The sequence below is a fragment of the Oncorhynchus kisutch genome, linkage group LG25, assembly GCF_002021735.2.
Source record: "Oncorhynchus kisutch isolate 150728-3 linkage group LG25, Okis_V2, whole genome shotgun sequence".
In the NCBI taxonomy this organism is placed as follows: domain Eukaryota; kingdom Metazoa; phylum Chordata; class Actinopteri; order Salmoniformes; family Salmonidae; genus Oncorhynchus; species Oncorhynchus kisutch.
Window position 1 is genome coordinate 29,027,156 of NC_034198.2, and position 23,231 is coordinate 29,050,386.

At 41.2% G+C, this 23,231-nt stretch overlaps 1 protein-coding gene and 1 long non-coding RNA gene across 2 annotated transcripts; one reads left to right on the top strand and one right to left on the bottom strand.

Moving 5' to 3' along the window:
• The first annotated feature begins 940 nt into the window (after positions 1–940).
• Positions 941–19,314, top strand: ston1 (stonin 1). Its single transcript, XM_020471059.2, has 7 exons — positions 941–1,183; positions 12,487–13,792; positions 13,948–14,145; positions 15,518–15,658; positions 15,862–16,381; positions 16,761–16,963; positions 17,270–19,314. Exons 2-7 carry the CDS (start codon positions 12,587–12,589, stop codon positions 17,333–17,335), a joined length of 2,334 nt encoding a protein of 777 aa, XP_020326648.1. The 5' UTR covers positions 941–1,183; positions 12,487–12,586; the 3' UTR covers positions 17,336–19,314.
• On the bottom strand, positions 15,530–21,618 carry LOC116357469 (uncharacterized). Its single transcript, XR_004205460.1, has 3 exons — positions 21,329–21,618; positions 15,846–16,366; positions 15,530–15,644 (listed from the first exon to the last, which is right to left on the bottom strand). It is a non-coding gene; the product is annotated as an uncharacterized LOC116357469 (long non-coding RNA).
• Between the last annotated feature and the right edge of the window lie 1,613 nt (positions 21,619–23,231).

Genomic DNA, 23,231 nt, shown 5'->3' on the forward strand with positions numbered 1-23,231 from the left:
AGTTGTACAACTGAATGTCTTCCGCATTTAACCCAACCCCTCTGAAACAGAGGTGCAGGGGGCTGCCTTAATCCACGTCTTCGGCGCCCGGGGAACAGAGGAAAACCACTTCAGTTTGTGTTGATATTGGTTTAATTTAATTTAGTGTGTGTGTGTGTGTGTGTATGTGAGAGAGTGTGATTCTTGTCTGGACCAACTCCAGATGACAGCACTTCAATGACTGTTATCTTCAACCCTTTAATTATCTCCCATTATGACCCCTCCCTTGGTGAGTAATCTCTAGTCATCCACGCCTAATTGTCCCACCCTAGCATCAGACCTCTGTCACTGTGTGAACCACTACCCTTTTTATAATGGAGTCATATGAACATGTCTGCCAGAATTCAGCTCAAACTATCCATCTCCGCTCAAATCTCTTTCTCACTTCAGATTTTTCTCTTTGGTCATAATTTATAGTCTCTCCAGTCTCCATAGCTTGTAACTAGGCCTAGCCCACTGTGATGTCGGGTTAGGGCTGGGGAAGAGGTTAATTGACAGACAACCTTGTCCTAATCAGTGTGTGAGTGAGTTGACTGGGGTGGAACGAGGTTCTTTGACAGACAACCCAGTCCTTGTCCTAATCCAACTTCTAAATGTCCCACCTGGAACGTAAAAAAAAGAGTCAGAATGTCTAGAATGTGCTTTACTACTTATTCATTACCGTTTTACTTAGTTGGTGGAAATCAACAAAAAATATTATATTCATAAAGCTTCCAACTAGGCTATCTACTCGTAATGTATGCTAATGGCTCTTTGCGCTCGCAACAATGCAGCCTGATGTTTTATCGTGTGTGTTATTGTAGCCAAACCATAAGCTTTGTCTACTTCACCGGACACTCATAACATTGGCAAAAACAAACTCCCTGTCACACCAAAAGCATCGTCATCATTCGGCCAGATGAGATGTGGGAGGAGAATATGGGCATCCTCGGTTCATTCCTTCACTCGCCCCACTTCATTTCTCTAGCAGGGACGTCCCGTTAACGGGAGGGCTGAAAGGGGATAGCAAATCGGCTGCATTTTCTCTCTCTCCCTCTGCCATTTTGAGAGAAACCTGTCGGCCTCGCATATTGGGATTTCTGCTGTTTTAACGGAAAATAAGAATCATGACCTGATTGTTGTTATTTCGGGATTTGTGTAGAACGTGAGTATTTTTTTGTTTCTTTGCAAGTTTCCACCAGAGAGTCAACTTCCATCTCATTGCTCCGTCAAAACAACCTACTGTAGAAGAAGCAAGCAAGGCTACAACAATAGCTAACTTCTATTTTGGGGACAACTTGTTACCACACACTGTGCAAAGTTGTTTATTCTATAAAATATGTATTATATTCCTAGTGGCAAAACTTGACTATCATGCCCATTGATATTTCTTGAACGAGTGGACTTTGCGTTGATAACGGTAGCATATAATTAACAATTTTAAAACTGTCATATTCTTTGCTGACAAACTACAACGAAAGTCATAGGTCGAATGACAATACAACAAATACGCTGGTAGGATAGCCTCATTCTCATTTCGTGACATTGCATTGAAAACAACATCGTTCCTGTCCTGATGTTGAGACCAGAGTTCCTCCGGCGGTAATGAGTCATGGACGATCACAGCACGGTTGAATTATTACCGAGACCAATGCAGTCTGCGTTGTAGCAAAACATGGAAAAACAACGATTGTCGCTATGCACGGTTTCACAGAAGGATGCGGTAGGACCAAAATTCAGCATTTTGTTGTCTCATTATATGTCCATTTTCAAACCACTAGGTCAGACGTCACTCAACAATACATTCTTGTACACTGGACATAGACTTGTCGTATGTCACTCAAAAGCAATACATCAGCTATAGCAGAGACGCTTTTAAACAGGATGGTGTCCACACATAGTGCCTGCTAAACATGTATTGGTTGATAAACAATAGCAGTTGTAATTTAGGATCTGAATTTGATCACAGTGTTGCAGGATTACTTTCCTTAAATGCAGAAAATCTTTAACTTGTATTAACTTGAAACATATTATTTGAAGTTTTAAAAGGCTTCTGAAGTTTAATTTCCAATATGAAATGTTCCCTTCTGAAAAATGCATCAACCCCTACAAAAATGGTCATTAATTATAATCCACATAATATTTCCTGTTGCTGCTGGATTATTTTCCTGCTGTAGCAAACTGTCTCAAATGAAGATCCTTTGCTCCAGAGTGGCACAGCGGTCAGAACACTGCATCTCAGTGCAAGAGGAGTCACTACAGTCCCTGGATTGAATCCAGGCTGTATCACATCCGGCCGTGATTGTGAGTCCCAATAGGGTGGCGCACAATTGGCCCAGCATCGTCCGGGTTTGGCCTGGGTAGGCCGTCATTGTAAATAAGAATTTGATCTTAACTGACTTGCCTAGTTAGATAAAGGTTACATTTCCAATTTAAAAAAAAGTATATATATATATATATATATTATATATGGGGCATTGAAAACTCAGCCTTGTGTAGATTTTGCCATGAGGAAACAGAATCAATAGAAAACATCTTCTGGTACTGTCCATCGGTTGCTCGCTTTTGGAGTCAGGTCCAGGAATGGTTATGCCATAATATCAGGGTTCAGATGGACCGGGTTCAGATGGACCTGGAAACTGTTTTGTTAGGGGGATCTGAAAAACCACGATCAGTCAATGGGAACTATCATTATACTCTTGCGTAAAGTATTTAGTTTTAGAGAAATATCGGTAGACATTTTACAAATAGGGAGGTTCAGGACCGTTGTAAGACATTATAGTAAAATGGAGGGATGTAATTGCAAAAGGAAATTGCAAAATCGCATTGTACTGGGAAAGATGGGCTAATGTGTGGACATCGGAGGGTTGGGGTTAAGATCAGAATGATGGTGGATTGGCCGTTATGGGTGAAAATCAAGCACTTGAAGAGGAAATTAGGAATAGGTATAATTATTTAACTACAGGTACCATAAGTATAAGGGAGAATAGCTGTAAATAGAAGTATTCTTGTCCGTTAGTTTACTTCTGGATCAGAAAACCAGTCAGTATCTGGTGTGACCACCATTTGCCTCATGCAGCGCGACACATGTCCTTTGCATAGAGTTGATCAGGCTGTTGATTGTGGCCAGTGGAATGTTGTCCCACTCTTCAATGAAGTTGCTAGATATTGTCGGGAACTGGAACACGCTGTCGTACACGTCAATCCAGAGCCTCCCACACATGCTTAATAGGGGACATGTCTGGTGAGTATGCAGGATATGGAAGAACTGGGACATTTTCAACGTCCAGGAATTGTGTACAGATCCTTGTGAAATGGTGGACATTCCTGCAGTCAGCATGCCAATTGCACGATCCCTCAAAATTATCTGTGGCATTGTGACAAAACTGCACATTTTAGAGTGGCCTTTCATTGCCCCCAGCACAAGGTGCACCTGTGTAATGACCATCCTGTTTAATATGCCACACCTGTCTGGTGGATTGATTATCTTGGCAAAGGCTCACTAAAAGGGATGTAAACAAATTTGTGTAGAAAAGTTGCGAGAAATAGCTTTTTGTGCATATGGAACATTTCTGGGATCTTTTATTTCAGCTCATAAAACATGGGACCAACACTTTAAATGTTGGGTTTGTATTTTTGTTCAGTATATCGGCAATATTAAAGCTGATCTGTTTAAGTGGTTACATTTCTTCAGCGCCATCCCTCAGCTGTGTCCCCTTTGTTATCATTCGACCTGCAGATTGGCCCTTTTATCAAGTCATTGATTTGTTCTAATCAAGCCATGCTGATCTAAGTTGCCAGTGGGACGTCTAGAGGACACGGTGTCAGCACAGGGTCAACACTGATGGCTATAAAGGCATTATCAAGATCTACAGATCATAGTGTGTTTATCTTATGTTTACATCAACACTCTGTTTACATTTGGTCATAATCAAGATGGGAAGGAGACATCATAAGAATACCCACAACTTCACAAACGACACCGTTTTTGCAAAGGTACTGTAGGGACTCTATATTTTATTCCCTGTTCAAATGCGTGAATTCAGCACAGTAGCAGGGGGAATAGCAGGGCATAGCAGCACTTGTAGGGGGCATGAATCTCTTCTTTAGTCACAGCAGGGAGTATTTGATTCCAGATTACATTGTTTATTCTGCTATTAATTATTCTGTCAAAGTTTGGAAGCAAATACGATATTGTAAAACGCTCAAGAAGACAGTAGTCTAATATGCATTCATGTACATTTCCACTGGCTGAACAAGTTAAATAAGGTCACGATGACAACCTTCAAAGGGGCAATCTGGAATATGACCACTTGTTTTGATAAACAACTGAATGATGGGACTGGAGAAATGTTACCACTCTCAAATAATTCATAGACAAAGCTATGGATGCAAGTAGGAATAGCTATGGATCAAGTAAGAAAATAAATCTGTCTGTGACTCACTCAACTCACTTCTGCAGCAAGCGTCTGACAGTTTTAAAGACTAGACAACGAGACGGTTCTTTATTTAACAAGGGAAGTCACATCTCTTTTCTAAATGCGGCTTTTTTGTCTCTCACTCATCAAGTCATTGTCTTGTGACTGTTTGGAAAGAGGCTCTGCCAGAAAATACATAACCTAGAGTTAAAAAGTTCCATAGCTATCTTGTAGGTGCTTTGAACTTGGCGTCTCCCTATATCTTGATTCATGGGGACAAGGGCTGTCTTTCTCCCACTTCAAGTCATTATAAAAGGATGATTTATATCATGTGAGACAAACATTACTGGAAAGCGAGCGATCATATCATGCAAACATTATGAACATATACTTCTTATTTAGTTATTAGACCACTGAGCATGCTTGCCCTTACAACATTTATATTTGAGTCATTTAGCAGACACTTTTATCCAGAGTGACTTACATGATCAATTAGGGTTAAGTGCCTTGCTCAAGGGCACAGACAGATTTTTCACCTAGTCGGTTCGGGGACTCAACCACTGAACTTTCGGTTACTGACCCAACTATCTTAACCGCTAGGCTACATGCCGACAAAAGAGTTTCATACAGTAAGGGATGGTTTCCGGACACAGATTACATTTTGTGTCCGGGAAACCATGCCTTAAAAGCAAGCTCAATGGAGAAGTTCCATTTAAAATGCTTTTTAGTCTCAGATTAGGCTTAATTGGTGTCCCTAACCCTAAAAGTTTGGGCTTCAAATCGTAAATCAGCTGACATGAGCAACCAAACCTGAGTGACATGTACAGTACAGTTCAAAAGTTTGGGGTCACTTAGAAATGTCCTTGTTTTTGAAAGAAAAGCTATTTTTTTGTCCATTAAAATAACATCAAATTGATCAGACATACTGTGTAGACATTGCTAATGTTGTAAATGACTATTGTAGCTGGAAATGGCAGATTCTTTATGGACTATCTACATAGGCCCATATGAGCAACCATCACTCCTGTGTTCCAATGGCACTCTGTGTTAGCTAATCCAAGTTTATCATTTTAAAAGGCTAATTGATCATTAGAAAACCCTTTTGCAATTATGTTAGCACAGCTGAAATCTATTGTTCTGATTAAAAATCCAATAAAACTGGCCTTCTTTAGACTAGTTGAGTATCTGGAGCATCAGCATTTGTGGGTTCGATTACAGGCTCAAAATGACCAGAAACAAAGCACTTTCTTCTGAAACTCATCAGTCTATTCTTGTTCTGAGAAATTAAGGCTAACGAGTTTCTAGCCATTTTGAGCCTGTAATCGAACCCACAAATGTTGATGCTCCAGATACTCAACTAGTCTAAAGAAGGCCAGTTTTATTGGATTTTTAATCAGAACAATAGATTTCAGCTGTGCTAACAATTGCAAACAGGTCTTCTAATAATTAACTAACACAACGTGCCATTGGAACACAGGAGTGATGGTTGCTGATAATGGGCCTCTGTACACCTATGTAGATATTCCATAAAAAATCTGCCATTTCCAGCTACAATAGTCATTTACAACATTAACAATGTCTACACTGTATTTCTGATCAATGCCTACACTGTATTTCTGATCAATGCCTACACTGTATTTCTGATCAATTTGATGTTATTTTCATGGAGAAAAATGTGTTTTTGTTTAAAAAACAAGGACATTTCTAAGTGATCCCAAACTCTTGAACGGTAGTGTACAGTGTAATCACTGTCATTTACAGTGTATGTGAACCCATTGACAGAGACTGACATTGAGTTGATGTTTGCTGTGTGTGTGTGTATGTGTGTGTGTGTGTGTGTGTGTGTGCAGAAGCAGTAGAGTAGGCTGGTATTTCCTGTGTGCATGCTGCTCTGTCCCTTGGAATGATTAGAATGTCTGTTCTTTTCTGCCTTTGTAGATTTAGTAAACTTTCATTCCCCCTGCTACTAGCCTGGTCAGAACTCCTGCTAGCGTGACAATACATCTAGGACCAGGATATTTCTCTGCTCCATCTCTTTGGAACAGGCTGATGGAGGTGGCAGTACTGTTTGGAAGTGAACTGCAGGAGTTGCCAGTATTGGATTGGAGCAAGGTTCAGTTAGCCTCGATACAAGGTTCTTCCTCCCTAAAGTCCACATTCTGTCATTTCAACAGGCCTGAATCAATGGGATTCATTTAAATGACAATTCCAGAATGTGGCTTTAAGGCTGAAGCACTGCTGGATCCATTGCCCACTTAGCCTGTCGTCTACAAGGCTATTGAAACACTGCTAGATCAAACCACAGTTCAGTAAGTCCATAAGAAGGAGGGAGAGGATGGTCCTCATTTTAATGACCCAGCTCTCATAAAAGCCACGACCGATGTAGCTAGTTTGTAAGCTAAGCTAGCCACTTCTCCAGTATGTGTTGATGTTATTTCACAGGATTTGTTTTTGGGCGGAAGCTGTAGAAATCAGTAAGAAATTACACTTCTGTAGCAAAATAACTTTTTTTTGTATTTAATAATTAAATTACCTGGTATGATGGTGCATTGATTAATTATACAGTTTAAAAGGAGTTGTCTTCAACCTTTGAAGTAACTGTCCAGTGTTTCCAGATTTCTATGAAATATAATTAACTACAATATGAGTAAAATAGTTTTCTTTACAATTTTTTTTAAATTATGTATGTTCAAAAGCAGCTTTTCTGTGTAGGAATGGTGTGGGCGTACCCCAATAACAGAATGGTGTGGGCGAACCCCAACAACAGAATGGTGTGGGCGTATATAGCGGTCATAAAAAATATTAGTAGACCGCTGATTGGCCAGCTCATCCTGCTCAGGAGGATGACATCATCCTCTGAGGAGAAAGCAAGCATTTTTTAAATGGTCTGTTTGAGATACACGTTCGAGGTGGGGCTTTTGAAGTGTTTTTTCCCCTCCAATTTATGCGCTGGCCACAAAACACACGTATAAGAGGAGTCAACAACATTATTTGGGTAGGAGTTAAGAGAATATGAAAATATGGAAAGTTACTTGAAAACTGCAACATTGTCTCTGTCTCATGGCAAAATGTGTAGAGTAGAAGGAAATTAACTTTAAAACTACAAAATTATGTCTAATCCTCATGACAAAATGTGGTGAATAGCATGAGATCAGCTATAAAACAGCAAACTTTTTTCTCTGCCCCATGGCAAAACGTGTTGAAATGCAGGAAGTTAGCGGTTTTCTTTCCACTTATACTGTGTTTTCAAAATACCCCTTATTATGCCTCTAGAGGGGTATTTTAAGTAATGTCAAACTGTAGAATTGCAGGAAATTATTTGTAAAATAAATACACCCGTTGATTCATTCTGATCTAAAATGAAAAACTGATCCTAGATCAGCATTCCTACTCTGAGATGCTACCTTGGGTTCCTATAGCCCCTGAGCTCCATCCACATACTTCATTATAGCATCAAGGGAACCTTGCCCTATTACATTTAACCAATTGACTGTGGTAAATGTAATGTAAGTTAGGCCTCTATCTCTGTGGTGAGGTCGGTGGCTGTGACAGATACAGATTGAAACTAGTTGATCTGCCTCTGTCTGGGTGTTACTACTGTCATTGCTGCTGCTGCTGGCAAGAGCAGTGTTGCCAGCGTGTCACAGCCAAGGCACAATTGGCTGCTGAGGTTGACTGGGAATCAATTGCTAGATGGTATGTTGATTACAGCGTGACTGCTCTCCATTCTGCCATATCCTCTAACTTGGAAATCTTTAACAGCTGGGGTCGAGGCTAGGGTGGAGGACATGAATGACATCAGAGCTCAGGATAATGTACTAGCCTATATTTTGAATTGCCTGGTCCCAGATCTGTCAGTGATGTCTTGCAAATCAGATCTGGGACCAGGCTATATTTCCACAGCTCTTAAGAAACTGCTACCACATAATAGGCTATGCAGTAACCATTGTATTAGATTTTTCCACCATCCGGCTCTTTCTCTAGCAATTAGTCTGGGAATGAGGTTTACAATACACTATATGTACAAAAGTGCAAATAGTGTATTTGACTATTTCAACCACACCCGTTGCTGACAGGTCTTTAAAAATAGACCACACAGCCATGCAATCTCCATAGACAAACATTGGCAGTAGAATGGCCTTACTGAAGAGCTCATTGACTTTCAGCACGGCACCGTCATAGGATAACACCTTTCCAAAAAGTCTGTCAAATTTATGCCCTGCTAGAACTGCACGTGCTGTAATTGTGAAGTGAAAACGTTTAGGAGCGACAACGGTTCAGCCACGAAGTGGTAAGCCACACAAGCTCACAGAACGGGAACGCAGAGTGCTGAAGCGCGTACAAATCGTCTGTCCTCAGTTGCAACACTCACTAACGAGTTCCAAACAGCCTATTGAAGCAACGTCAGCACAAGAACTGTTTGTCGAGAGCTTCATGGAATGGGTTTCCATGGCCGAGCAGCCGCACACAAGCCTAAGATCATCATGCGCCATGCCAAGTGTCAGCTGGAATGGTGTAAAGCTTGCGCCATTGGACTCATTAGAAACACATTTTCTGGCTTGATGAATCACGCTTCACCATCTGGCAGTCCAACGGACAAATCTGGGTTTGCGGATGCCAAGAAAACACAACCTGCCCGAATGCATAGTGTCAACTGTAAAGGTTGGTGGAGGAGGAATACTGGGCTGTTTTTCATGTTTCGGGCTAGGCCCCATAGTTCCAGTGAAGGGAAATCTTAATGCTGCAGCATACAATGAAATTTTAGACGATTCTGTGCTTCCAACTTTGTGGCAACAATCTGGAGAAGGCCCTTTCCTATTTCAGCATGACAATGCCCCTGTGCACAAAGAGAGGTCCATACAGAAATGGTTTATCGAGATTGGAAGAACTTGACTGGCCTGCATAGAGCCCTGACCTCCAACCCATCAAACACCTTTGGGATGAATTGGAATGCCGACTGCGAGCGAGACCTAATCACTCAACATCAGCGCCCAACCTCACTAATGCTCTTGTGGCTGAATGGAAACAATTCCCTGCAGCAATGTTCCAACTAGAGGTCGACCGATTAATCGGAATTGCCGATTAATTAGGGCTGATTTCAAGTTTTCATAACAATCGGATATCGGTAATTTTGGACGCTGAATGTTCCGTTTTTTTTTTACACCTTTATTTAACTAGGCAAGTCAGTTAAAAACACATTCTTATTTTCAATGATGGCCTAGGAACAGTGGGTTAACTGCCTTGCCTTGGGCAGAACGACAGATTTTTACCTTGTCAGCTCAGGGATTCAATCTTGCAACCTTACAGTTAACTAGTCCAACGCTCTAACCACCTGCCTCACGAGGAGCCCGCCTGTTACGCGAATGCAGTAAGAAGCCAAGGTAAGTTGCTAGCTAGCATTAAACTTAATCATAATCACTAGTTATAACTACATACGGTTGATGATATATTTTTAAACCTGCATATTTAGCTAAAAGAAATCCAGGTTAGGAGACAATATTTATTAACCAGGTGAAATTGTGTCACTTCTCTTGCGTCCGGTTACTAGTCCAACGCTCTAACCACTAGGCTACCCTGTCGCCCCAAGAGCAGTGTTGCCAGCAATTCATTGCACGCAGAGTCAGGGTATATGCAACAGCTTGTGCCGCCTGGCTCATACCGAACTAATTTGCCAGAATTCTACGTAATTATGACATAACATTGAAGGTTGTGCAATGTAACAGGAATATTTAGACTGATGGATGCCATCCGTTAGATAAAATAAGGAAAGGTTCCGTATTTCACTGAAAGAATAAACGTCTTGTTTTCGAGATGATAGTTTCCGGATTCGACCATATTAATGACCTAAGGCTCGCATTTCTGTGTGTTATTATGTTAGAATTAAGTCTATGATTTGATAGAGCAGTCTGACTGAGCGATGGTAGGCACCAGCAGGCTCGTAAGCATTCATTCAAACAGCACTTTCGTGCGTTTTGCCAGCAGCTCTGCTGTTTGACTTCAAGCCTATCAACTCCCGAGATTCGGCGGGTGTAACGATGCGATGTGATATGGCTAGCTAGTTAGCGGGGTGCGCACTAATAGCGTTTCAAACATCACTCGCTCTGAGACTTGGAGTAGTTGTTCCCCTTGCTCTGCATGAGTAACACTGCTTCGAGGGTGGCTGTTGTCGTTGTGTTCCTAGTTCGAGCCCAGGTAGGGGCGAGGAGAGGGACGGAAGCTATACTGTTACACTGGCAATACTAAAGTGCCTATAAGAACATCCTATAGTCAAAGATATATGAAATACAAATGATATAGAGAGAAATAGTCCTATAATACCTATAATAACTACAACCTAAAACTTCTTACCTGGGAATATTGAAGACTCATGTTAAAAGGAACCACCAGCTTTCATATGTTCTCATGTTCTGAGCAAGGAACTTAAACGTTAGCTTTCTTACATGGCACATAATTGCACTTTTACTTTCTTCTCCAACACTTTGTTTTTGCATTATTTAAACCAAATTGAACATGTTCCATTATTTATGAGGCTAAATTGATTTTATTGATGTATTATATTAAGTTAAAATAAGTGTTCATTCAGTATTGTTGTAATTGTCATTATTACAAATACATTTTAAAAAAAATAGTCAGATTAATCGATATCGTCTTTTTTTGTCCTCCAATAAATCGGTATCGGCGTAAAAAAAAAAAATCATAAATCGGTCGACCTCTAGTTCCAACATCTAATGGAAAGCCTTCCCAGAAGAATGGAGGCTGTTATAGCAGCAAAGGCAGCACCAACTCGATATTAATGCCCATGATTTTGGAATAAGATGTTCAACAAGCAGGTGTCCACATACTTTTGGTCTTGTAGTGTGTGTGTGTGATATATATATAGAGGTGTAACTAACGAAGTCCTATGAGGACATTCATTATGCTTGGATTTTCCAATTCCCATTACACCACAGCACAGTAGTGTCTGTGCCTCATATCTCACCAGCTGTTAAATAATCCAGAACCCTCACACCAGCTGTTCCAGTGTTCCACAGCCTAGTTATCACAGATGGCTTCTTACTGATGCAGAATAAAGAGGATGATTGGTTCTCTGCTCGAGTGCCAGTGACACGTTTCCTGAATCCTACCCAGGCTTTGGGTTCCCCTCCAACCAATCCCAATTCAGTTCAGTCTTCTACATTTCCTACCAGAGCATGGTATTTTCATCCAACACAATTTATCTACAAATTCCAAAACCCTACATTTTATTCCAACTCCACTTTATTCCAAATTTCACCACCTTTGAATAGGAGGGCGGTGACGCCTGAAGTTCAACCCAAATTGAAATTGACCACAATTCCTCTGGTATTGGCTGACAGAGCAGAGCTGTACCTCTCTGCATTTTCATTCAACAAGGCTGCAGCTGTAGCGTTTAGCCAAATGTTACTCAGCAGTGTCCACTAGCATATTCAGTGTTTCTATATTTATCCTACTCAATTCCAGTGAGAGAACACATGGAGTGTGTGTGGTTGACTGGTGACAAGACACTTAGACACAGCAAAGAGTTGTACTATATTTTTTCCTCCCCTCATGTATTTTACTTCTAGCACAAAGTGCATTATTGTAAATATTACCACATGGAGCCAGTTGCTGAATTGCCACAAATAAAAAGGAAAAAATAAACACGCCAACATACCAGCACACCAGCTATTAAATAATTAAACCAACAGTCATGTGGGAAATTTAATGTCGCCGAGTGGCTGAGAGGGGACATCATCTAACTGCACTGTGTTGCCAGATTTTCATGACACTTTGCAGGCGAATCTGAGCAAAAATCCCCCTCCAATCTACTAAAAGTAGCCCATGAAATGACCCTATCTGGCAACACTAACTGTAGATGTCTCTTAGGCCAGAATGCTCACAAGGGGACACTGTAGGGTCATTTCTCGGTGTACACAAGAGATGCCTGATATCTTTCAAAGCAAATGCATCAATATATAATAACTGTAGATTCTACAGAAAAATATTATTTTCTGATACTCTGTGTGTTCTAATCTATGACTGTTCTGTTCAGTGTTTCAGCAGGGAAGACCCCTGTGGCGGAGTCTGAGGATAACGTCAACAACAGAAGCAGGAAGTGCTGACTTGAACCTTGACACCAAACAACCAAAGCCATGTGCTCCGTGAACAATCCAAACTGGGTGACCTTCGAGGATGAGGGGAGAACGTCTACGTCTCCTTCTTTTGCCTCAACCCCCTTGAAGATCCCAGAGAGTGGGACAAAGTTGGCCGCAACACCCCTGAAGTCACCAGGGGCAAAGACAAGTTCACCCCCTTCCTTTGCCTCTACACCCCTGAAGACAGCCCCAGGTAGTGTGACAACGACAGGGTTAAAGACAATCCCCCGTCCCAATGGACTAAAGCTGATACTGCCCCCAGTGGGAGATCCATCCTGGATCTTCAGCAGTTCCCTTGAATCCAGCTCCCCTCCAATGCACTTTAACCTCAATGGAAGTTCCTGTGTGCCCTGCAACACTCCTCTTTGCACTCCGGTGAGGGAGGTTCCTCCTACCGGCGCGTTACCTTTCCATTGCAGGCCCTGGGATCAGCACGATTTCTTCAGTAGTTTTTCCAGTTCATCCTCTGCCTCTGTGCCTTATTCTTCTTCTCCCCCTGGCCCAGACCAGGCCACCACTACCGGCACCACCACACATCTCCAGGGTGACGTCTCTGTCTCCGATGGCCCCAGTACCTTCCCCTCCTTCCAGGGGGACCCGGGACATTTCAACCCATTCTGGGAGGGGGCTGGTGGGCATAGCGTGGACTCTGGGAGCTCATCTTCCGACTCCGAGGCTGGAGGTTCTAGTCTGCCTCGCTTCTTCATTCGGACGAAAGACGGCAACGAGCCTCCTCGACCAGACCACCTCCAGAGCTCCTACTCCTACATCTGCCACAAGCTGGAGGGCCTGCGGGCCGAGGAAGACAATGACACAGAGGAAGGAGTAGGGATGGAGAGGGGGGAGAGGAGAGGAGTAAGAGACAGGGAGGCAGCCAAGGAGGGACCATCCCCAGCCTTTGTCTCTCACGGTCTGTTCCGTAGCGAGAAGAGAGACGGCTGGTCTTTAATGCTGAGGATCCCAGAGAAGAAAAACCGAATGTCGTCCCGACAGTGGGGCCCCATTTACCTGCGTCTGCTGTCTGGAGGTGTGCTCCAGATGTACTATGAGAAAGGACTGGAGAAGCCCTTCAAAGAGTTCCAGCTGCAGCCTCACTGCAGGTTGTCAGATCTCAAGCTAGAAAGCAATGGAGAGCCTCGCAAGATCCAGACAGTTAAGGTGGAGCACGTGTCTTACACAGAGAAGAAGCGCTACCACCCCAAGGTAATGTGGGGGAGCACAATTGAGGTTTTTAAATCACATTTAAAACACACCTTTGTAGCTTGGCGTTTAATCAATCAATGATATTACTGTTATAGATGTCATCATATTGTTTTACTGTGTGTCGTGATTTTAAATGCATAAAGTTTGATTTGAAGCTGGAGGTGTCCCACGAGGCAGAGGTGGAGCAGCTGCTGAAGTTTGGAACCACGGAACACGGCGACATGGAGGACCTTTTCGAAACTATGGAGGAGGAGCTTCTCAGGCTGGCGCCGCCGCTGTTGCAGAAACGGCACTACGACGAACAGGAGATGACACTGCAGATCACAGACCACCTCTGGGTGCAGCTGGACAAGGTGCATGTACTTCTTCTTCCACTACCATACAACTACTGTAAGACAGTTGACGCAAGCACACACATTTTGGTCAGGAAATGTAACTTTGCTAGTGTAGTTCATTGGTATTTCAGCATTATTACATGTTCTTTGAGTTTTTTACATTAAAAAAAATAAAATAATAATAATAATATCCAAAACATACAATATACTTGCAGTGAAGCCGCTCAACAACTACACCACACCAGTCATTCATTCAACAGACTCCCATTCAGGGCGACACACAGAAGCATCCAGGGTCAATGCCCTGCACAAGGGCATGTCGACAGATCTCTCACAAGGCAAAAAACAGGGACACGAATCCTCTAAGACCCCCCCCCCCCCACAGTTCCCCAATAGCTGCCCCTCAACCATCAGAGACCCCTCCCACACCCCCCAATAATACAAAAATTAATGAATTCCATTCCCCACCCCCAAGAAGCCCCCCAATGCGCCAACAACCAAGAATATTAACTAAAGAGAAAAAAATACAAAAAGGAAAACAGAAAACAATGCAAAAAAAAAGGACATCAAAGGACAACTAAAATCATAACAGCAAGGCCAACTGTTTGTTTGAGTGCATGTCTGGCAGTATTTACATGTGTGTATTGAATGAGTGTGTGTATATGGATGTGTACAAACACCTGCATGGCATCAGCCTCTGGCAAACTAGCATTAGCTGTAAAAACACTGTCCCTCAGTGTCATTCTTTTTATTATGTTTGATTTTGACTTTATTTTTTGACTTTTATCTTTGACTATCATTCTATCTCCCGCCCAGCAACTCCACTCCCACTTGTCTCCACTCCCACATCCCATCCATCTCTGCTGGCCACCCGCTTTGGATTTCTACGCCACATATCTTTCAACTATGCTGTGATGTTGAATGTACAATTTCAATCTATCTAATCGAATAGAATCCACAGATTGCGAGTTGAAGATAAATACTTTTACTAAGAGTATTATTATATTAGTAATAGACTGACCCAGTCTATCCAGATCTCCTAACAGTACTATTTCTAGGGTAAATTTTAGATCAATGTTATGCATTTTCAGCCATACTTCTCTCTGAGAAGTAGCAGTTATTTACTATTTTACACCTGGGGTTGCTATACATTACAGGTTCTTAAAATCAGGCGTTATTAAAAACGATTTTATTAATTGCTGTTACTTATTATATAACACATTGATAGCCTAAATAATAAGGGTATACTTTTCTATTAATGTCTTTTCCTAAAATCTTTCACATGAAAATGATTCCCTACCTCCTATTTTGTATATATTGCATGCCCCTTGGGGATCCTTTTTGCCACTCCACCTCTCATTTGCTAAAATCAGAGGATACATTTTTCAAGGACGGTGTATTGATGGACCGGGCGGCCATGACGAGGATCCACTGCCTGGCGTTCCTCAATGGGCCAGTGGAGTGCTTCCTGGCTCTCAACGACTTGGGGCTTCTCCGCTTCGACGCCAGCTACGGCTCTGGCTCAGAGGAGGTTTAGTATTAGTTTCTTAACATGCATATCAACACACAAACAACATTTTAACATGCATAACAACTAAACATACAATTTGAACACACCCATCAATGCACAATTTTAACACCCATCAACACAAACATACAATTTTAACATAAGTAAAATCATCCAGGATGACCCAAAAAAATCTAGATATGTCTATTACCATTGTGGTCTTTCAGGATGACCTCCTGGAGGGCTGGATGGAGATCAGTGACTGCCACTTCCACAAGTGCATCAACGACTTGGAGTTCCACAGGTCTCGGCTGCTCAAGTTCTCTCCTCCGGATGCCTGTAGAGTAGAACTGATGCGCTACAAGACATTAGCCCTGGGAAGTACCGAGTTGCCCTTCTCCGTCAAAGCTGTGGTGACTGTCCAAGGGGCCTACGTGGAACTCCAAGCCTTTCTCAACATGTCAGCCATCTTCCCGTCATTTATCAGCGTGTCGGAGACTCAGCCACTCTGCGAGAATGTCCTGATCCGTGTGCCGGTACCGGGGGACTGGGTGAAGTTGTCGCGTACAGTGACGTTGCTACGACGTAAGTCACTGACGGCCAGGATGAACCGGAACGCGTGTCTGGGGTCAGTCAGCGCTTCAGAGTCACAGCCAGTCATGCAGGTTACCGTGGGGACGGTGAAGTATGAGAATGTGTACTCAGCCATCGTGTGGAGGATCGACAGACTGCCTGCTAAGAACATGGGTAAGGACTAAGGAAGAGTTTTGCTGTCTATTGATGATGGCGGTCTATTGATCTATTTTCATATGGAATGCTGGTTTATTCTGACAATATTGGCTTTATTTTACATGTTATAATTACAACTTACCGAAATAGGTTTCCAAATAGTCTATGTGAATTGTAACTTATGTTCCCTAATCAGTTTAGCTACAATACATATTATTTATAGTATTATGATTTGTTATACTATTGCTTGGCTAAATATTAAATTCCAATTGACTGATGTTAGTGATTTGTTTGCATTGTGCCAGAGGATGGAAACATGTATCTTTCAGATTCTGCTCATAGTGCTCCCCCAAGTGGTATAGATTGCTAACTACACATTCTCCTTTTTACCTCACAGCAGTGGACCATCCCCATACCTTCTCCTGTAAATTAGAGCTTGGTTCAGACCAGGAGATCCCCAGTGACTGGTACCCGTTTGTCACAATGGAGTGTGACATGGTGGGGGCCGTGGTTTCACAGACCAGAGTGACGTCACTGGGCACAGAGAGTGACATTCAGCCTCAGAAACATGTCACCAGTAGGACCCACTATCATTGTCAGGTAAGGCCTGAGATATTATTAGCTAAGTTTAATATCTATAATGTTTAGTATTTTTTTGCTGTTTAATACCTATAATGCTGTTGTAGACTCTATTTCAATCTATTTCCCAAGCAGAATCATGCTTTGTGATTAAGGGTGCAGGGTATTTTTTATACTGTACTTATTACTGTGACACCAGCTGACCTTACACTATAGGACCAGCCTAGGCATGTGCTGTAGTGTAGCAAAATCTTCTATCGTTGTCATGCCATAGTGATTATTCCATATCTAATGAAACTGAACCGTATCGGTCTGTCCTTTTTATAGGTAGAAATTGAGAAGAAGTGGATTGAGACAGAAGCACAAGGGCAATCAGGCTGCACAACACAGTAATGATTATGATCAAGGAAGTCTTAAAGGATCAAGTCTCACATTACCATACTCCCAAGTCTCGTTAGTCGTAAGGAAGCCTGGAATTGAGGCTATACACTAGATGCCTATTTCCTTGGTCCAAGACATTTTTGCCAACCAAACTCATCCTCGCTGTTTCAATACAAGGACAAATGTTTGAAAGGGACATAATCTACATGTGGCTGATGAACAATTGTGCTTTTATATTTTGTGTTCGTGGTGTATACTTTATCACCTTTAAGTCTGTCATAATATTGTTTGGTCCTATTGTACTCCTGTATGTATGGATATTAACATGTTGTATATCCTGGGTGCCAGACATGACAAGAGAGCAGAAACAGACTGGCAGCCAGGCTAGTTCTAACCTGCACGGTAGAATAGAATTAGGCTACAACAAACAAATATATTATGATTGGAAGAACAAACAACCGAACACACAGCCCTACCATCACAATGCACTTTACATTTCTCTCAAAAGATTATTCATTGTGAAATGACAGGCGGTTGAAGAAGCTCTCTTTATAAAAGAGTAAATACCACATATAATCTTGTAGGCTTGTATTTAACACACTCAAAAGGACTGGTTTTCCAGACACAGATTAGGCACAGGAGGCTGCTGAGGGGAGGACAGCTCATAATAATGGCCAGGAATGGAGCAAAAGGAATGGCATCAAACACATGGAAAATATGTGTTTGATACCATTCCACCTATTCTGCTACTGCCATTACCACAAGCCCGTCCTCCCCAATTAAGGTGCCACCAACCTCATGTGAGATTAGGCTAAATCTAATCCACTGTAGCTCAGTTGGCAGTTGCAACGCCAGGATAGTGAGTTTGATTCCCGGGACCACCCATACATAAAATATACTGTATGCATGCATGCATGACTAAGTCGCTTTGGATAAAAGCATCTGCTAAATGGCATATATTATTATTATATAAAAAGCACCTTCAATGTAGATTCTCAATTGAGCTTGCTTTTCGGTCCAGGACAAGGCTCGATCTGTCTCTGGGAAACAACCCATAGTGTTTCCAAAAACTATCTGGAATGAATTTCCAATTAAGACAATTAGGCTAATTATATAAATGTCCTGTCATTTGTTGACTAGCTAGCTGACCATGGTCCTTTTGCACAGCTAAGCATGTGCACTCATCTATTATTCTATAAGTCAATCTCATTGACTTATGGTTATATGAAGTAGCCCTCATACATTATGGTCCCATGTACTTGCCACGCCAGGGTTGTGGGTTCGATTCCCACGGGGGGGACCAGCACGAAAATGTATGCACTCACTACTGTAAGTCATTCTGGATACGAGTGTCTGCTAAATGACTAAAATGTATTACTAATTACAATATTTCAGAGGGGGCTCTAGAGATGCAGCAATGGTCTGCGTTCACTAAAGAAACTATATAACTACATTTATTAAATGTGTTGTATGTGTATATGAATTAAGTGGTAGTTATTAACAAAACAAATTAAAGATATCTGCATTTTATGCCTGTGTTTGTGAAATGGTAGAGGTGTAGATCAAAAGTTGCAACCTGGTCTCAGAGCATTTTGTATTATTTTGATAGTAAATCCAGGACAAACCATTTAGCATGATACGTTATGTTTCATGTGATATGCATTCATTTGCGGATGTCCATCATACATTTACGGGGTTCGTACAGACAATGGCAAGTCAAATTCAAGGACTTTCAAGTACTTTTTCAAGCACTAGTATTTATTTTCAAGGACCATCCATTTGTAATAGTTCCTATTATGCAATTGTTCTAGTCACCACCAGATAGCAGTATATTGCCACAATCTTGTAAAAAAAACGAAAAACGTACTATTCATCACTACCTTACAAGTTCTACTCAATAATACGTGTTTCACTACTTATTTACTACATACATGAGTGATATGTCTGTACTGATGATGTTGACTTAAGTCAGTAAAATCTTTGAAATTGTTGCATGTTTTGTTTATATTTTTGTTCAGTGCACATTATAATAATATTAAATTGTCTTTATATTAAAATTCTCTATATATTTCACTAAATGTTAGGTCCCGTAGGCTCTCCCAACACAATGACATGAAAGTGAATTTTAACAGTGTAAAAGGCCCTTAGTTGACTCTAAAATGTTGTATCCTATACCCATTTGAAGAGAAACAAGTTATTGTGTTTGATAACATTAAAGATTATCTCATGAGACCCTATTTACATTTTAGGGGACCCCACATGGGTCAAGGACCCCAAGTTTGGGAACCACTGTACTAGTAACCTCTCTCCCTGCTTGCTTCAATGCTTCCTCTCTCTGTGCATCTCCTTTGCCTCCATCATTGCAGCCTGACTCATCACTGTCTATCACTACTCTCGGTAAAGAAAATGTATTTTGTTATGAGAACTTATAATAGCCCATCCTTTGATTATAGCTAGCTTAATTTTAGTCAACTGCTCCTGCTGAGGTCATGCTCTGTTCAACGTTAGAAGCTAACTTCATCCTTCTAGCCAGCAAGCTATAGCTAGAGCCCTTGACCTAACTATCTAGCTAGACATCTGACTGAAATATCAGCGACTATTTACCAGTTGTAAACTCATTCTCCGAGAGTCAGTTTTTATTTTTATTTGGGGAATGTCTGTTGACACGGAAGGAGTCAAGGGATTAAAAAAAAAATCCCACTCTGCCATTTACCACTGTAGGTCTGGGCTGAGGAAGTTTGTTTTATCTCTCGGCCTGTCACGGGCAGAGTCTCTCGTTGGACAGAGTGGTGAATGAATGTGCTGCTAACAAGGCAAATCCAAGGCAGCTGGTGAACATAACGAGCATACATGAATCATTCATGATTCAACTCGTTAGCAAAGGTAGGCACAATTAGAACTCCGATCAAGAAGCCTTCTGAGCATTTTCAACGCTAGGAACACAATAATGGGTAAATGTTAATTAACAAAATAAAAAAGGTGAGTGAACACTATATAAAAAGGTGCGTAAACTGCGTTTACCCTCCACTACATCCCTGGTTGGGTCTGGCAAAACCGATTTCTAAACATCAATATCCTGCCAGGCAAGTTTTAATCTACATTTGCCAGGCATTTTAGCTATCGATGTGATGTTTGAAGCATTCAGTTCAGTACCTGTCTGGCTGAGTGGAAGTGTGGGTGGAATGAGCGAGCTCATCTGGCAACCAGAGCGCAAAAATGTATTTGCATGACCAATACGTTTATCTAATATTTTTCATATTTTATCATTTTCTGTTCTCTCATTTTAATTGAAGTACTTTTCAAGTACCAACTTGATAAAATATCTGATTTAAGGTATTCCGGTACTTGAATTTCAGAGTGCCAAATTCATGTACTTTAAGCACCTCAACTGTAATTCTTAACATACCCTGGTACAATATGTTAAGAATTACAGTTCGTATGATATGTTATGAATTTCAATTTGTTGTGGCTAACCTTAGCTAGGCTAGGGTTTGGAGTTAGGTTCAGGGTTAAGGCTAGGGGAAGGGTTAGCTAACATGCTAAATAGTTGCAAAGTAGCCAAAAAGTAGTAAGTAGTTGCTAATTAGCTAAAGTTGTCCGTGATGAGATTTGAACACGCACCCCTTGGGTTGATAGACTTTCGCATTACACGCCCAACCTTCTTTCATTTTTACCTTAAGTAATCTTCTGTTTTATGTAGCTATACCAAACGTAACATATACTAATTTGATGTTCCAGATTTACATTTACTATGTTACTTCTAGTCTGAGACCAGGCTGCAACCAGATGTCAAGAATAAAATGTCATACCTGTGTTGGAATGAACAGCCCCTCCAGACTAGCCTACTATTTCAGCCGTTTCTATCTAATGAAACCAAGATATAAACTTCAGTATCAATGTCCACCTAGGAAAGAAAGACCAACCGATGATGTGTCAATAATGAAATATGTGTCTGTCAAATGCGCGAGCTATTTAGCTGCCCAGCTAGTTAGCTATTTTGCTTACCTCGCGCCTGCTAGCAAGACCAAGGGAGCCGATCGTCTGGTCCCTCAACATGTTGTCAAATTCAAGTCATGTGGTAAAATGGAAGTAGCCTGTAAACGGATATGTATATTGTTGTTTGGGTTAGTTAGTAACGTTATCATTTGTCACAACAACATAGCCACGTCACTAACGTTACTCTTCTTAATTGCAAAATGTCTCCTTCTTTCCTTGTATCCTCCTTTAAAAACCCTCTAATCGAAGCTATCTAGGACTGGAGGACCATGTCCTTTAATTAAGACCTGACACAGGTGAGTGGGACTTCACCTGGACTAATGATTTGTATACCGGAGTGGTGAGATACATTGAGTAAATTGACAAAACAGACCATGTCATGGGACTCCTTTTCTCATGGGACTCCTTTTCACATGGGACCGTGGTGGGTCTGTGTAAACTAGACGATTATATTCGAGACAGGTTTATAGCAGTGAATGGCATCTATTCATTTACTGTTATAGTATTTCTAAGTACTAGCAGCCATGTCAACCAGGGATTTTCTTTCTCTCAATTTATGATAGAACATTCCTATATTTTCTGCTTTACTGTGGCTCTTAACCCTAACAATTCAGGTATTCTTTTAATCACAAAAAAAAATCATATTTTGCTAAATTATAGATATAATTCAATTGTGTTTTCTTTGAAAAGATGGGCCTGGCTGGGAATAGAACATTCAGTTTTCTGCCTGAGTGTGGCGCTGTTTACCGCTATTGTCTGGATTATTTTGTGACCTGAACAAAACTAATTTTACTCAACTAAAGATGTAATTAAATGGTGTTTATTTTCAAATGTGTGACTGGCTGACATGAAAAATACATTAAGGGGAAAGGATCCACAGACACCAGAGGTTGCTAATCTTTCTGCACATCTCTTTATTACAATGTTGGCTGCTATGGTTAACACACACGCATGACATTGAATGCTACCTGAATTGACTCAGCAATGTCAAACAGGTGTGTGTGTGTGTGTGTGTGTGTTAGTCAGATTATCCAGTGTCCACAGCAACACTAATTATTCTCTACTCCCAGTGCATGTGGTGTACTATGCTCTTAGTGATGCCCTCACTTTTACTTAACACTTATTTTTCTTAGAACTGTATTGTTGGTTAAGGGCTTGTAATTAAGCAAATTTAATTTGACTAACCCTAATATTCTCCCCTTCCGAAGGACCTGAGGCGATTTGACCGCCTCTACCTGCCCGTTACCTTAATGTCCATAATTAACATATACAGCTCTGAATCCATTGCCTTACTACTGCAACAACTTGTCAATTATTTGCCCTTTTATAGAAACCTCCTTTTTTGTTATACTAATGACTGGAAGGTATGTGACCATTAACATTGGCTGCATATCCATTGTCCTTCTTCTGAAGTGTGGACTTTTTAGTCATTTAGCAGACACTCTTATCCAGAGCAATTAGGGTTAAGTGCCTTGTTCAAGAGCACATTCAACAGATTTGTCACCTAAGGGATTCAAACCAGTAACCTTTTGGTGACTGGCCCAATGCTCTGTTAATAACTTTATTTTCTAAACTTCCTTTATTGTGTGTGTCCCTTTTAAATAAAACCTTTGTCCAGACAATAAATCCATATTTTCATTGATGGAATATTCAACAGACTGAACAGTCATGTACCAATGAGATTTAGTTGTATTTTGTGTGTATGTTTGTTTGTGGTCTTGGCATTCAGCCTCATCTTGTCATGGAATAACTGACAAAATACCTCAGCCTTAGGAAATCATTGGGGAAAGAAGTCACACTTCCAGTTTGCACAAATATTTATTTGACTTTCTGTAAGACAGAGATACAGACCATATATTATGGTCAGATGTCATAAAGACACCATGGAAGAACTCTGTATTTGTATTTTATT